Source organism: Panicum virgatum, chromosome 7N (genome assembly GCF_016808335.1).
Source record: "Panicum virgatum strain AP13 chromosome 7N, P.virgatum_v5, whole genome shotgun sequence".
NCBI lineage: Eukaryota > Viridiplantae > Streptophyta > Magnoliopsida > Poales > Poaceae > Panicum > Panicum virgatum.
Window position 1 is genome coordinate 42766899 of NC_053151.1, and position 17614 is coordinate 42784512.

The following is a 17614-nucleotide window of genomic DNA, read 5'->3' on the forward strand; positions in this document are numbered from 1 at the left end:
ATTCTAATCCAATGCTTACAATATCGATCAAGTGGGCATGGCGCTCCTCTTGTCAGTGCTAAAAAAGTATTCTTAAATTAATTCAATCCAAATATTCTTCAAAAATGCTATGGTACAAAATATTAAAAAGATATTATTTTATATATTAAAATGATAATCTCCTCTGAGTAATATCATTACCAAAGAAGTTGCACTAGGATTTTTTTTAAAAAAACTAGGCATCTAGCCCGCGCATTTGCGCGGCTAGTATTAAAAATTCAAAAATTTGCATGTCATTGTATCCTTACTTAAAGATTATACTAGCTTTAATAATATTATGTATATAATTATTATTATTTTTGTTTATGCTTTAGTTTTCATTAATAGCATATGTTTATAACTGATACATAGCTAAATGATATTTTATATTTAATTTTTTATAATGACATTGGTGGGTGATTTTTAGTTGGGCATAGAGATATTTTAGGCTAATTTTTATCATAATGGCAGTGGTGGGTAATTTTTATTTTTCTATTCTCCGATTAACGTGAGAATTTTTAGATCTTGTGAGCGAACGTGGAGGCTCCGTTTGTTGGCCAAATAATAAGATAATAGATAGATAAGAGTGGTAAAAAAAACTTTGAAGCCACTGCGCCATTTGCTTTATGGCAGTAATCCACCTATTATTTTTGCACAACTTGTTAAGGAAACACAAATTACAATATATGTAATTTTTTTTGCGGGTACAAGATATGTAGTTTGAAACGACCACTTGCTCATTTACAGAAAGGTAGGCACTCGCAGTTCAAGAAGAAGTGCAGACCTATATCTATTTGTACATGTTGTAATACTGGTCATGTTCCTTGAAGCACAATCAATGGATTGGTCTCAATTGATACCGCGCCGGCCTCAAGAGCTCGAAGCAGAGGAAAGGCTGGCAAGTGGTACCAGTGCAGAACATTTTCCAGGATAGCAGTGGTTAGGGTGGGGAAAACAAGCTCGTGAAAGTGAAGATCTATCGTTTATAGCTGCGGACCCCGAGGATATAGGGCTCGTTAAGCACAAAGCCACAATGCATGCACGACAGATTCTTCTCTATTTGCTCGTCCCCTGCACAGAGGGTACAGCCTATAGGTTTCTTTTAGAGTTTAGTCGTACTCCTGTGCCAATGAAAAGCCTGAGTAGCTGCCTAAGAAAATGGCAACACAGCTCCCATAAAATGCCATAGAGATGATGGACCGAGACTGCTGAGATTTTAAGGACCACACTGCTAGTTGGTGGGCGTATTTTTCCTTATTAGCTGCAAAACCAAACTAAGAATACAAGAAATGCCCTGAAATCAAACCGGCAATATCATCTACCGCTAGCTGGGACGAAGACTGGTCACCTCATGGGCTGAATTATGGTTCAGATGCATGTGAGTATGTTAGAAGAAGCACCCTAGCTTTGTTTGACGCGCGGCATTCTTGCAATCCGCCAACCACCTTCTGACGATGGTCAGGTTCAAGATGAGATGTCCTACTTCAAATAGCTCAAGGTAAATAGAAAATTTTTCTTTCAAAAAAAGGTAAATAGATCTAAAAGTAGTAGTTGAAGCAGGGTTCTCAATCAAATCTTCAAACAAGAACATGAACTAATTAATTTACACCATATGAAGACCAGGCTCATGCTGCATGCTGCATATATATATATATATATATATATATATATATATATATATATATATATATATATATATATATATATATATATATATATATAGCAGGTGTTCTCTGAAGTCTGAACAAGCCTCGGCAGGTTAGTGTTTCAGATAGTAGAGCAACGCCGGTCAGTCCTGATGATGCTCCTGCATGTGCGTCAGAGTTCGAAAGATTAAGAATAAACCTTGGTCAGCTCCGATCGGCGAACCTCGGAGCTGCTAGCTAGAACCGCGCTTGGTCCGCCAAAACAATTCTTCAGCGCGATGGCATCTGACCAAACAGAGAACAGATGCCTTTTCTGATGGACTTGTGAACGCGCGCGCGCGCTGTTTTTTGCGCTCTCGCCTGGTGGTTGGTTTGTGCCAGGGAGAACTCCTTTGTCCTCCGCGCCGCGCTCTCGTCGATCAAATCCAAGCGACGGCGGCGCGTTACACGGTTACCAATTCCCTCGGCAGGTCACAGGCTCAAAGCACGCACCAGCAGAGAGTGCGTCAGAGTCTCAGAGAAAGCCGTCGATTCGACCGACGCATGCGCGTGCATGCATGCACGCACACACTCTCAGTCCCTCGCAGACGGTTTGGACTTTGGGCGACGGGCGATGGAACAATCGCATCAGTCGCCTGATGATGAGCGACGGGCGGACCGCGGACGTCCTGCCGCCATGCATACATGCTTCCATGGAGAAACCTGATCGAAAGCGTGCAGCTAGCAAGGCTTAGCTTACACGCCTTTTCCAGCAGCAGCAGGGGAACACATGACTTTAGGCGGCACATTTTTGCGATGGATGGCAACTTTGATGCGTGCGGAGATGTCATCCGCCTCCGATCCGTCGTCTCCGGCCGGCCGGCCCCTGTCTGTCGACCATGCATGCTGGAGCTGAACACAGAGGGAGAGAGAACGCGCAGGAGCTAGCGAGGCGTGTCAGAGATGAGTCGGGTGGCATGCATGCCACGGATCATTGAAGTCGAGCACAATTGGCAGACACGCCGGCCGATGCATTTGATAGCAGCAGGGGCATCCTGCCTAGAGCAACCGACGTCCAGCAGGCGGCGGCAGCAGCAGCCACCCACCAGCAGTACTGTGTCTCTGTAACCACACATATACGGATACGGTCAGACAGTCTGTTCAGGAAGCCTTTAATAGTAGTATTTTTGTCTCACAATCTGGCCACCACGAGAGAACATCTTAGGGGATGTTTGGCTCCGAAGGGTTATTACAAAACTAATTGCAGGGAATCCCTAGACTAATTCGTCAGACAAATCTAATAAAAATAATTAATCTGTAATTAATAGATATTTATTGTAGCATCGATGTACAGTTGATGTTGTACATCTGCTAATCTATAATCAGTAGATATTTACTATAGCAAATTAAGGAATAATAGACTCATTAGATACATCTCGCGAATTAGCACCTAATTGAACTTTATTTAATACTTCTAAATAGCAAGATTCTGTTTTATATGATAGAACTAAAGTTTAGTCAGGGCCTTACTCATGATGTGCCTACTCTATTCCTGACAGTTCTTAGCTGTCACGAGCGTAGAAGACTGTTGCAAGATATATGTGAATAAAGATTGTACTATTTAATCTCAATATATAACATCTATAAATCTAGGGGACGATTAATGTTCGGTTTAATGGTAAATGATTTTAACAACCAAATAAATGACTGACATATATAGCATATTAACAGTACAGAATTATCACATACAATTTTTACCTTACGCAAAGAACGAATTGCGCATCTGAGGCTTCAGAGCTAAGCTGCGCAATACCTTAATTTGGCACTTTGCACTTTAGAAAAGTCAAATAAAAATAATACACAGTCATCTATCTATTATCTTATTATTTGGCCAACAAATGGAGCCTCCACGTTCGCTCTCAATGTCTAGAAATTCCCACGTTAATCGGAGAAAAATAGAAAAATAAAAATTACCCACCACTGCCATTATAATAATAATTGGCCTAAAATACTCCTGTGCCTAAATAAAAATCACCCACCAATGCCACTATGAAAAATTAAATATAAAATATCATTTAGCTATATCAGTTACAAATTTATTATCTTATTATTTGGCTAACAAACGGAGCCTCCACGTTCGCGCTCAAGGACTAGAAATTCTCACGTTAATCAATGAAAAATAGAAAAATAAAAATTATCCATCACTACCATTATAATAAAATTAGCTTAAAATACCCATGCGCCTAATTAAAAATCACCCACCAATGCCATTATGAAAAATTAAATATAAAATACTATTAAGCTATGTATTAGTTACAAATATATACTATTAATAAAAACTAAGGTTAACAACAATCAATCAAAATGAAACAAAAATAAGAATAGTTATATGCATAATATTATTAAAGCTCAACAAATCAAATTGTTATTATAGGTAGATCATATTTAAATTATTTTAACCAACAATAAGACATAATTTACGCTAATGAACAGGGTGATATATAGTAAAAAAATAGTATAATCTTTAAGTAAGGATACAACGATATGCAAATTTTTGAATTTTCAATATACTAGCCGCACAAATGCGTGGGCTATACGCCTAGTTATGTTTATACGTATTGACGTATTCTGATCCGTACGGGCTGGTGGAGCTCACATTTATTGGCATCAGCATTATGCCATTATAGCAGCAGGGCGCTATCTTACGGACGTGCACAGAGGTTTCTAATTCCTCACCTTATGACACATGCATCATGATGTTTAATCTCTCTCTCTCTCTCTCTCTCTCTCTCTCTCTCTCTCTCTCTCTCTCTCTCTCTCTCTCTCTCCTCATCTCTGCTGCATTGCATACTGTTGGGCCATGGCCTCATGGGTGGGAGAGCTGCAACTGCAAAGACACACCCAGGAAGCAAGACGAGAGTGGCAAAAAGGAAAGCTAAAACTGATGGGGGCCCCTTCTTTGTCACAGGCTCACAGCAACAGGATCTAAGGAGCTTTAATTTCCATTTCCATGCAGCTTAAAAGACCCTCCTGCATGCCTGACAGATCATATCCCTTCGTGTTTCATGGAACAACACTTTTCCCTTTCCTGTAGCTTCTCACCTATATCATATAATTTTTCAACACAAATTTCCAAATTCCACCCCAATAACATGCATGCTAGCTAGGAGCAATAATGCTGAACTCTGATAAACCCATGACTGCTATTTTCATATTGCTTTTAAGCCAGAGCTAAAGCGCAATTAACTAATTGGATCAAGTACTGACACTACTACACACTTAAAGGTATCTTTATTAGCAACCACGGTCATTATTCAAGTATACTTTTCCAGGCCAATTACCAGGCCAGGTATACCGCCATTCTATACTTGAGTGCTTTTGTTTTGGAGAGGTGGTACCAAGAAAACAAAACTTGATGTTTTACTACTCCCCCAGCCCTTGGTGTTTTTTTTTAAATTTCATGAATTAATCTTGTTTCTAGTAGCGACATGGAAAATATTATTTTGATGTCAGCATTATATTGTATATTAGGTGATTTCATGTCAAGTATACAATATATTTTGTGACAATGTATTCAATATTCATTTTCTATGCACTTATTTTCCTAGTTAGCTCAGAATTTATAACACAGCACCAAAACACTATTAAAATTGGTATCATAGATCCATCATGAAAAATATTTTCTATAAAGTTGGTCAGATTTTGGAGGGAGTAGCTCACCTAGGAAGAAAATAAGCAGTGTGTGAGGTTTGATTAATCATCTTTCCTGCGAATCTGTGATGTTGTACTTGAGATTTAATTTTTATGGAGATGGCATGGACCTTTTCCTTCTTCATACTGTTATGTCGAACGTGCTAAGAGCAACTGATAATAAGTTAATTGGAGATGGACTAATAATGAACCTGTTCCATTTTCAAATTTGATACCTGTTAATCAGTTATTAACTTGTTATTGATAACCAATATTGCATTTGTAAACAAAAATATAGGAGATTAATAAGAGATCATCCATACACAAGTTATATATGGAGGGCCTTTTTATCCGTCGTAACTTACACAACACATCCATTTGTTACAGTGCCCGTGCATATGTACGTAAAAGGCAGATACCAGGAAATAACTGCAACCTGATAGACTTTTTTTTTTCTGAAGTAAAATCTGATAGACTGTAGCAGGAGAAAAAGGGTATAGGGAGAGCACGAAGCCAACGTACGTGCATGCAGTGGTTTCTAGCTACCTAGCGAGCTGCTCTGTAGGTATCGGGATGGCGTGGCGTGGGTGCGTACCAGCGCACAGTGTACGCGTAACGGCTCACACACAGCGGTGACCGGGGACGCACAGTACAGTAGCCGCGCGCGCGTGCCTGACGTCTCACGCTCGAGACTTGAGAGCGAGCATGCCTGCCTGCTCGCCATGGACACGACATCCGGTTCTCCTCCGTCTGGTGCTCTCGCTCGGCGAGCTCTTTCTCCCCTGGCCGGAGGAGCTAGGACCACCCGCGCATGCGCCTTTGTATTTGCTCGAAGCCGAGTAAGACACGCACATGCCATGGCCCGGCCTCTTGCTGCTGCGAGGCAGCTACCGAGATAGGCGTGCGCTAGCTCTTTCTATCTCTTCGATCGGTCTCTCCTCATCTTGCCACTAGCTGCTGCTGCTGCTGCTGCTACAGATAGGCCGGAGGAGCCTGCACTGTGTCTATCTATCTATCTCCGGCCAGGCCAGGTCAGGCCTGGTTGGTGTACTGGATCATGCTTCCAACAACATCTCCCTTGATGATGAGGGATATTGGGACCGGCCGGACCTCTAGCTCATCGATCAGCCCACAAGCGGTACGGTGGTCCAGCCGCCGGCGTGCAGCTGCTCCGGCCGGCCGGCGCGCGGCCTTCTCTGCACGCCCCGCGTAGCCTCTACCCTCTAGCTACTCCATCTTAGCTTGCTGCTCTATATATAGTCTAACCTTTAACTTTTCGAGAGATGCAAATGCGTATGTAACTTTCTTGTCTGATCGTCCAAAAACTGGTGCCTACCTCCAAAATACTGAGTGCGTTCCTGTATGCCCAACAGACTTTTGGTTGCTGGACGTGCAGGAGTGTATCAGCTGGGGGTTTCGGCTTGACTCAGAATGCTCATTAACTAGAGATAGTATTATTTGTTTAATCAGAGCTGCAATATATATGCTAATTGTTAATGATGGGTCGTCAAGGGTAAGGACGGAAATTCAATTGTAATGTAATTAAGCTCTCGCATGGAGCAGTCGGTGCTCCACGGCGTACCCTAGCTATAATCGTACCATGCCTCATATATATGTAGTACTACTACCTTATAGCATAGTGCATGGTATATGCATGTGGTTTGTGTTTAGTAAGAGTAATATAATGCCTGTTGGACCAGAAACTCAAAAGTTGTAGTGATCAAGCAATAATGGACAAGAGGTTAAATGACATTATTGCCGTGCTCATTATCGTCCATCAAATTAAAAGGGGTACTACAGGACCACTAAATATCCATCATCCTTATTGACTTGCAATTGTACTACTGGTACTAGTCGTACATATATGTACGTGTTGGAAAGAACACTTCTTTCCGGAGTATAATAAAGTTACATTTAATCGAACGATACTATCTGCATTTCAAGATGTGAGATGTGGTTTGCAAAGCTATATTTTGAGTTTTTGACATTTACTAATTCACATGGATCGCATTAGACCTAGGCGTAAATCAAATAAATCTTCCCTTATCTTGAACCTACGTATTGAGAGTGGATTAATTTAGCCCTCACTTATATGGCATTGCTTATGGCCTTAGAATCAACATCATATGAAAGTATTTTATTTTAAATATAAATCCAATCTTACTGAATTTATATAAATCTAATCCTACAGCGGGTGGCGCCCGGGCTTAATGGCCAGCAGCAACAGGGGCGGCGCATGACGCATGTACTCATAGAAGCATACACGGCAGTCCATGCGGGTGCGGCCATGCCCACCTCCACCCGAGCTGCCGGCCGGCCTGCGGATTAATTGGTGCCTGTGGTGGCCATGGAAGCATCCAAGCACGTCCGAACAAAGCCGCATTAAGGCCCTGCTCAGCTCAGGCACTATCGCAACACATCAGATGATGATCAGAGGAGAGGGTAAAGCAAAAGCTAGTGTGTGTAGTGACTCTAGAGAGAGAGAGAGAGAGGAGGAGCAGGAGCAGGAGACGGATAGATAGATGTGGCTTGTTCTGGCACATCTGGCTGGCGGCCCGTGTTGGCATGCATGGCATGGCATGGCATCCGAGAGAGGTGGAATCAGAAGAGAGGCAGCAGAGCAGAGGCAGGGTGGAGGGGAAGGACGAGGCCGCGGCTGGGGGCCCAAGAAACAACAAGGCTGGGCCACCACTGGGCGGCGCATGCATGCAGATGCAGCCCGGGCTGGCAGGCCGCGGCCGGGGTGGGAAAACCCAAATAATTCCTGCCCATTTCGGACACGCGAAGCGGGGCCCCGGAACTCCTCTCCCTCATGCTTCATTGCTTCCCCTCCTCTATCCATCCGAGACTGCTCCTGCTCTCACCCCGGCCCTGGTGAAACCGTTGAGGTCGCCCCCCGTTACGTCGCTTTCGCGCTCGCACGCCATGACGTCATGCCATGCCTCCGCGCGCTCCGCAGTCCCGCGCGCACCCGGCTGGCCCCGCCGGCCGTGCCGTGACGGTGGCGCGGGCCGGGGGACCACGCGCGCGGGCTCGATCGAGCGATTGGGCCATGCGCCGCGCTGGGCCCGCCCTACGTGGAGGATGGTCCAGGCGGATCCACGCACGCCGGCCGAGTGATTGCCGCGCGACGGTGCGACGCGACGCGAGAGATCGACCGTACCGCCCGCTGCGTGCTGTGGAGCATCATCAGAGCGAGCGACGGAGATGAACGGAGACGCCCCAATGGTGCGGAGCAGACAAGTCAACAGAAACACTGTTCGGATTTCTCTGCTGGCCGCTGCGGAGGCGATGCGAAAGGCAGGCCCCTGGCGTGAATCAATTTCAAGATGGGAATGGGCCGACCCGGCCCTGGCCTTGGACCCGGCCCCATGGCCTCGAGGCCAATTCTAGAGGTTATGGGTCGATCTATTTTTCCTAGATGTTATGGCCTCGATGGCCCATTGTGTATTATGGCTCGATCCAAATATTTTTTTATAATCCTAAACCATAAATACTATCAACACCTTTACAAAAGATAAGATTCAAAATTAAAACATATCACAATAATATATTAAGATTGTTAGCAATACATCAAATTAAATATATTTACTAGTGAGCCATGATTTTAATTTTATCTATTTTCACTTCTAACGTATGATATTCCTTACTATATTTTGAAGTATATAGAATCTAACAACTTATGAACAGTTGTATTTATTCAAAAGAATGAAGAAAAACCAATAAATCAAATAAAAATCATTAATATGACAACTGGGTCGACCCATAATACATATTGGGTCAATAGGTTCCGGCCTTATTAACCCATTTTGAAATTTAGGGTCGGTCCCTAGAACCCATTAGCCTTATTTTTGTGGGTCGGGTCAACTACTCAATGGGTCGACCCGATCAGCGGCCATTGGTCGATTGGCGTGCGGGAGCGGGGAATATCCTGTGGTTACTGGTTATTAGGGTTATGGTCTCTCCCGTATGGACACGCGGGGCTCCAATTATTGGCGTAATCAAACCACGCATCAACACGTACCACAAGCCATTCCTGCTTTTTTTTCCCATTGCCCTTTGCTCTCGTGGCGAGGACGCAGGCCGGTGATTAAACTACTCGTCGGACGAGCCGTTTGATCATATCATTTGATTACTGGGCCTTTTTGTACCTGCTGGATCGGGATCGCGCTGCTCGTGTTTTCTATGCCTGGGGTGGCCGGCGCGTGGGACTGTTGGGGTTTGTGAGACCGTTCTTGTTTCGTGTTGTTTATTCGCGATCGCTACAGCCTCGCTGCTGCGCCAAGGTGCGGTCGATTTCGGGGTCAGGACTCTGGAGATTTCTTCTTTAAAAAAAATCAGATAGGTTAGTTTAGTTTGCTGTGTGCGATCAAGGAGCAAGTGGTCCCACTAGGCAGCCATTAAGCTCTGACATTTTCCGCGCAAGTGGTAGCCCAGGAGAGAACACGCGGTACCAAGAAAAGTGCGGCCCAAGCCCAAGCCGCCCAACGCATCTGCCCCTGGGCCGTGCGAGATAATAAGAGATGGAATGAATGAAGATCGCAGCACGTAGCCCTGTTTGCTCCAAATGATCCATAAACCCAATTTCCCTCATGGGCCAAACGTGACGACATGAAAAATGGATTCCATTTTCTTTTCTTCTTTCAGGACGTCAGCATCGCTAACCAATCAATTCCATTCGAAAAGGACAAAAAATAATCTGTACAGGCCTCGTCGCTCAGGCAACTTTTAGCGCACATTTTCATAGTATGGTTATCGAGACTGAAACTGAAAACTAGATAACCGTACCGGGTGGAATGAAACTCATTCTTTCTCTCCCCTCGCCAGCTTAGCAAAATAAATAATGTGGCACCGAATTTAATACAATGTAACTCTTCGTCAAACTTCTATCGAGACTACGGTGTTACCGAATGAGCTTCACTAATAATTCAGCTGAGCAAGAATAAAAGCGAAAGCTCGGCTCTGTCCGGTAGAAGTAGCACCACCTCGCTGCGGCTGCCCATCCGAAGGACCCCACCATGATGACACCTGTCCATGCCACAGGTGACGCCCACAAAAACGACGTCCGTCCGACAGCGACAGAGCCCATCCCCTGCCTACCTTCCGTACACAGGACACCGCATCCCTCGGCCGCGGCCCGGAACCCCCTGAATGGCCGAATTCCAGATTTGTTTGACGGCCGCCAGCCCGCTACCTGCCCTCAGGCCAGCCCGAGCGGCTTCTGGTGTCCCGGGCCCCGCGCGAGTGCACCAGACACAACGCGATCCAGCCCGAGCCCGCCGAGCTGGTCGATCGGATAAGTCCGCGGTGACGCACGCGCCCACGCCGCAACCGCAACACCGGTGCGCTGTTCCTGGGTTAACCAAACCACGGGCCGGTGCGCGAAGGCCAGCACAACCGTTACCTTTCTTCCCTCTGCTTCCAGCGGATACCAGCAGCGCGCCGGCACCGCCACCACCGGGTCACATCCAAAACCAGCGCGCGGCTGCCCACCGGACGCGACGCGGCGGCGAGTCCACGGGCTCGGCGGCTGCACCCGATCTATCTCCCTCTCCTCCCCACTCCTCCAGAGAGGACGAAACCCCCGACCCCTTTTAAAGCCTTGGAAGTCGACCGGTCGGACGAAGCAAAGTCCACATTCAGAGCTCCGAGTCCAACAGCGTCCGATCCGATCCCCCAGCCCAGCAGGCGACAGTCAGTGGAAAGCAGGTTCCCTCCCGTCCGGCAATGATTCTGGTGGCGATCGTGGCGGAGCTGCTCGAGGAGTACACGGCGCTGGTGGCCCGGGTGCTGGAGCAGCTGCTCGCCGACGCGCCCTTCCCGCGCCGGATGCGCTTCCTCATGCTGCGGAGCCTCCCCTTCGTGCCGCCGCCCCTGCCCCCGCCGCCGCCGCCGCACGCCCTCCGCGTCACCACCCGCGCGGCCTGATCACTTCCGATCCGGCTTCCGCCCCGCCCGCCGTGGCCAATCGCATGCCCGTGCCGGAGCGCGGCTGATCGTCAGATAGGTTGATCTATCCACGGTGTGTTTCGTCCGTTTCTCGCTTCGTTTTGTCGATTAGCTCTCCTGGATACTAGTACACCGGTTGCTGTAAATAACAGTCTTGGAGAATTCATTTGTTCCTGTAATTTCTTGGTAATATGAAGTTATGAATCATGAAAAGACTTCTTTGTAACCCAAAAATAATTGATGTGAAGAGGCATTTTATTTTAGCTCCGTGCCTTTGGATAAGGCGCGGTACGACTTTTGCTGTAAAAAGGCAATACGATGTGTCACTTTCAGCGTTTCACCGGTTTAGTTGGCTGAGAAACATTTGGACACTTCTGGACAGGTTTTAGATAGCTACTGATGCATCTAGAAGAGGACACTTATGATCTAATGATGTCATCACTATATTGATTAAGGATTACCCGCCCCAGAGGCGTCCAAAGCCAAGGTTCAGGCAACAGAAACATGCACATGAAAATTTGTACCTTTCTCTGCATCCAACCTAAAGCCCAGACCACCTAAAGCCCAGACCAATTTTTTCGTTACTGAAAAAAATAAACGCACATGCCTTAAAAAATAAAAAAAACGCATTACAAAATAAAAAGGAGGCACCTCCCTCGGTATCAAATTAAATGCTTCTCGTTCTCAATCTTTGGGTGCTGAGATTGTTAGTATTGATTGGTCCAACGTCCAACTGAGCCCTTGACTCGCGTACTGATCGGAACACTCAGCCCAATAGACGGCTGGTGGGCCTCTGTCGCACAGCCATATATATGAAGGAGGTGGGGACCACGATACTCTACGCGATGTTCACTGCTGTCACTGTTCTCCACCTCGAAACACTAATCCGATCTAGAGAGAGCTGTCAGTAATGGGAAGCTCCACCGGCGCCGCCCTCTACGATTCCGGCGACCCGCTGTGCCAACGGCCCTCGCCGATCTCACTACTACACCACGACGCCGCCCATGTACTGCAACGACGCCGCCCTCGACCTCGAACCACTCCTGCGCGTCAACAGCGGCGCCATGGCAAACAACGACGGCTACCAGCAAGGTTTTCTATCAGTTAAAGTGTTTACTCACTTGATCCTCCTAGTGATCCTAAAGTTTAAGTCTAACAGAGATATGAGCAATATGCCAGGTATGTTACTGTATTAGGACAGATTCAACACTTGTCCTAGAGAAGAACAGATTTGCCAACTTCGTTTGTGTCCACCCAACGAACTATGATGCCTGATCGAACTGCATTTGATCCGTGCATGCAAACGGTATATCGTTGTGATTCGCACGTCTATAAGACTGTAACCCGCAGCAGATTTGTTCGATATCAACACGCACCCGCTACCGTTACAACGCTTTTGCCATTCCTTGCGACCAATTCGCTCGCGGAATACGCCTCCACTTGTCAGAAAAAGCTAATACGCTCACGGCCAGAATTTTACAGTCGGATCAGCGGGAACAGCTTCTTCCACGACTTCCTCAACCTGTACGCGGTGAACGCCGCCAGGTACTGCTTGGGAGCGTCTCCGGGCGCCGGCGCATGCTCTCCGGGACCCAGCAGCTCGTCGCCGTCCCAGAACCGCGCCGCTCTCCGCTTCTTCCGGACGGCGGCGAGCACGTCCTCGCGGTTGCAGATCCCCCACACGGTCACCTTCTGCTGGTGGTAGTCCACCTGCACCGAATGTATCCCTGCAACATGGCCACCGACACGGTCAGACAACTTGCGATCACTTGCTACGCTTTCTGTTCCGAATGCAGAGCAGGGTAGTGAAGAAATTACCTTTCAGATGCGAGAGTGCCTTCTTGATCTTCTTCTCGCACCCGTAGGAGTAGAGCGGCACCTTCATCTCCACGTACTGCGCCTCGATCTTCCTCCCGGACAGGACGATCTGCATGTCCGCCATTGGACCTTAGCAAAGCTACCTCCGAAACTGGAACGCTTACTCAGAGCTCGGTGTGCAGATAGCCCGCAGGAACGGCAGGGGAGCGTTTATATACAGGCGCCAAAAGGCGACGCCATGAGAGTGGATCATGGGATCATCCTTTGCATATCCATCCTGGGCATGGACGGGACGCATGTGCGCACGGGCCTAGCCATGGCATCATCTCCGTCGCTTTTGAGTTCCCAATCCGTCGCCGTGCGCACTTTTCGCCGATGAGTGATCGGAGAGCACGAGAGCCTGTACCTGGTTCACGGGTCAGAGCCTCAGACGCCACAGGTCGCCGATTAGAAAAGAGGCCGTTAGTGGAGGGGTTACGTGTAGTCAGTGGCGGCCTGTCGCGGCGGAGCGCCCGGCTGACGAGGCGAGGCGTCCGCGCCCATGTGAGGCGGCGTGGAAAGCTGGTAGCTGGAGCTCGGAGGGTGTGGAGGGTGGAGGCAAGTAGCGACGGCGTCGTGCGGGGAGGGTACGTGGCGCGCGGCGCGGCCGCGCGGCGGCATCTTGGCTTTTGGGACCGAGGTCGAAAGGAGGATCCAACCGACGGGCAAGGGGAATAAAGCGTCGAAAGTGCATCGTGTGGATTGGATTTGGATTTGTTTTTCGATCGTTTCTTGGCAACAAAAGAGGGATTTGATCAGGTCTCCCGGTTCTGCCGGCGAGCGTCGGCCTGGAGCACATTGGATCGATCGTGACCCACGGATAGTTGCTGCTGATCCATTTTTTGAATACAGCTGCCCAATAAAACAATATGTTCAGGACACACCATCTTGATTGGGAACTCCGCACCGGCGCCCGGCGGCACTGAATTACACAGCCCTCACGTACATGGGGAGCTCGGCCTACAAATTCTGGGCGCTTCCGGGTGACTACGGCGAACAAACTTCTCCGTGTACAGATAGTTATTGCCCTCCGCTTCCACTACTGCAATCCTATGGCGGCAACTTGCAGCGTTACTTCCGCGGCAGTGGCCGTTGCCATCGTGGCGGTGGCCATGGCGATGATGGGCTCGACGGACGCCGCGATCAGCAAGACCTACCTCACGTCGTACAGCGGGCCGGGCGGGTGCTTCGGGCAGACGGCGACCGTGGGGTCCTGCGGCTGCAGCGACCTCGAGTTCTACGACGGGCAGGACTTCGAGGGAGACACCGCCACGTTCTACTCCGAGACCGGCTGCGCCGGCACGCCGTACCAGGTGAACGGAGGAGGCATCCAGTTTTGCGGCGACTACGGCTGGCGCAGCATATTCATCGACTGCTGACTGCTGAGCAATGGAAAATCGTTCGCCTTATAATCCTGATGAGATCTATCCTGATACTATGGTTCCTGTACTTCTATATAGTCCGGCACCATTTTCCTAAAGTAATCTCGTTCGCCTTATATTATACATGGCCAAACAGGCCGCCCGGGCACAGCACGGCGAGGCCCGGCCCGGCAGGGCACGACGGCACTGTCGTGCCGTGCCACGTAGTGCCGCTGTGCCGGCATTCTGGCCCAGGCACGGCCCTACGAGGGCGCCGGCGTGCCGTGCTCAGGGGCCCGGCAGCACGGCAAAGGTGGCCGGCAGCCCGGCACAGAGCATGGGGAGAAGCTGAGGAGGGGATGTCGGTTGACGGCGGCCGCGGCCTGCGCGGGGTCGACGGTGGCGGCCGGGAAGGCAGGGGCGACCTGCCCAGGCGGCGGCGGGGGAAGACATGCGGCGGCCGGGGGCGGCGGCGGCGGGACGATCTGCGGCGGCCGGGGGCGGGGGCGGGACGACCTACGGCGGCGGCGGCTACTGGTGAAGAGAGGGTGAGTGGAGAGAGAATGGAGGATGTTGGGGTTTCTCAATGGGCTGTTGGTGGGTTTTTTTCGTGCTTCCCCGTGCTGGCCCATTAAACGGGCCGTGCTCGTGCTAGTGCCGCGGGCCGGACAAGCGGCCCAGGCACGGCACTGGGCCTGGCACTAGCACTGGCCCGATTAGCCACAGGCCGGGCCGTTCTAGGGCCGTGCTAGTGCCGGCCACGCGTCTGCCCCATTTGACCAACTATACCTTATATAGTCCGAATGTATTAGCCAGGCAGCCAGTCTGGTCAGTGTCATGGTCGTCAGTGTCATGGTCGTTTGTATCAGTACAAGACGAAAATGTGCTCGGGCACGTTTTATATTTTTTCCAGTAAAATCTCTTTTGCAAAAGCCAAGAAAATTATAAATGGAAATCATATCTTATATCATTGCTCTTTTTTCTTCTTCTTCCGAAATACAACATATAAGAAAATGCTCGCAAATTAACACGTACATTTAGTATTGTAAATGTACGTATATGCGCAACCGCAATGTATCCCTGTAAGCTCTCCAAGAGGAGGGCACAATCAAAGAAATTAGCATAGACATCTCGCTGTTAGGCACATCGCCTTGAACTTAGACGCGTATGTTCCATCTAACTGATATGTACTGGGTTAATCCCTTATCTAAAATATCAGCAAAAAATTTAAAAAACACTCAATTTGCATCATCACCGACTATTAACGGCACCAAGCAAAATCCGTCAAAAATAGATAGACAAGAAAATTCAATTATCTTGGATGCCGACCGCCAATGATAATTTTTTTAGCGGTTTGGCCGCCAAGTGAAGTAGATCAGCATGATATTTGCCTACATAAATAGAATGATCCCATCAAAACCCTCAAGTGAGTATTTCAAAAAAGAAGTACGAGGGAGTCATCCTATAAATCCTCCAGCCGAAGCCAAAGTTTGATGCCCTGCAATATACTACCTTATAAGAGAAAGCCAAGCATTTTTCATTATATTCAATGCGCTAGACCAATTTCTGTTTCATTTTTTTCCGTTTCAAAAAATGCGCTAGTCCGATCAATGTTCACTTACACGGCCATTTAGCCAATTTAAATACCGCGTACACGCTATACAATGGCTAATCGTATCTGTTTAATAAGCTGGTTACCCTGTTAGTGGTCGTGTAGGAGCATATCCAAAAGCCTCTGTAAATCTCAGAAGGGATAGATAAAAATAGAAAAACTCCCTTAAAACCAAGATCCTACGGCCTCTCTATCTGCCTTGCCTCGGTATCCCGCTCGGCATCCTACCCTCTGCGCGCGCTAGCTATCTTTCATGAGCCGCTCCCGCTCGCCATCCTTGTGCTCCCGCTCTCCAGCGCCATTCCCGCCGCCGTGCTTGCTCGACCTCACGGGGCTGCCTGACCGTGCCGCGCCGGGTCCCTATCGGCCGCCCCTAGGGGCGCACTCGCCGTGAGCCAACGGGATAAGGCATCGCACGTGCATCGTTTGGATTGGATTTGGATTCGTTTTGGATCCTTTTTCATGTGGATCGTCTGTTTATTGGCACCAATAGATAAAGATTGATCTGGTCTCTCGATCATTTCTGTCGGCGATCGTAGGGCAGGAGAACATTCAATGGTGATGCGCTAATCCACTAACACTTTGTACAAACATATATTTACAATCACATATGACCATCAGAAAACAACTACTGATGCATAAACAATACTTTATAACATAAATCACAATGGCTAAAATATAAAAGTACTATATATTCCAAATTAAAAATAAAATGACAGATAATAGGACGGCAGACCAGAAATTTGCGATTTCCGTCCCACCGCCGCATCGCTGCCCCTTTGGCCGCTCAGCCCGGGTGAGACTATACGTCGCCACAGGCGATAATAACGGGAACCATTGCCTTAAGATTAATAAATTAGCACGGTATTTAATGGGCCAAACAGTCCATAAATCTATAAAGATTGCTTATACATGCACGGTTGCCAACAAAAAGAGATGATAGATTCCGTATATGGATGCATGCAATGATGATGTCGTCACTCGTATGCCCACTACAAATTTGAAACTAAAAAAAGTGATATCTATCAAACTAAGCATCCAAATCAAATTTGGATTGCACCATTATTTTTCTTATAACAAGATCTTCAAAACAAGATCACACTTGACTATGTTTATACGACATTTTTTATAATCATATTTTTAATAATAAATAATTATTTTCAGCTCATACGAACAAATATTAGAACTACACAAACAACTGATTATTTTACACGAACAAAAACGTTAAACATAACGAATAAATAATAATGTACAATGAACAAAATATTACATATCAGGAACATTTGTTTGTATAGAATAAATAATAAAAAATAATATCATGAACAAACGAGTCAGCATCACAGAACAATTTAATCCACTAAGCGAACAAATAATTTGACCTTGCGAACAGATTAGTTATACTTAGATAAATAATTTTACATGACAACAAATGCATCTACATTGTAAAAATATTTTTATAAACACATATACACATGCTAAACAAGTTAGTGTATAAAAAATAA

The 17614-nt window shown here is 47.4% G+C and overlaps 1 protein-coding gene across 1 annotated transcript; it reads right to left on the bottom strand.

The window, feature by feature from the left end:
- Positions 1-12512: 12512 nt before the first annotated feature.
- LOC120682899 (heavy metal-associated isoprenylated plant protein 28-like) lies at positions 12513-13436 on the bottom strand. The gene is made up of 2 exons (XM_039964923.1): positions 13101-13436; positions 12513-13009 (listed from the first exon to the last, which is right to left on the bottom strand). Exons 1-2 carry the CDS (start codon positions 13222-13224, stop codon positions 12759-12761), a joined length of 375 nt encoding a protein of 124 aa, XP_039820857.1. The 5' UTR covers positions 13225-13436; the 3' UTR covers positions 12513-12758.
- Positions 13437-17614: the final 4178 nt, after the last annotated feature.

Excerpts from the sequence above, each read along its gene's own strand:
- LOC120682899 (XM_039964923.1), bottom strand. The coding sequence starts at position 13,224 with ATGGCGGACATGCAGATCGTCCTGTCCGGGAGGAAGATCGAGGCGCAG. Across the intron at positions 13,010-13,100 it reads GGCACTCTCGCATCTGAAAG|GGATACATTCGGTGCAGGTG; the intron begins GTAATTTCTTCA and ends GCCATGTTGCAG.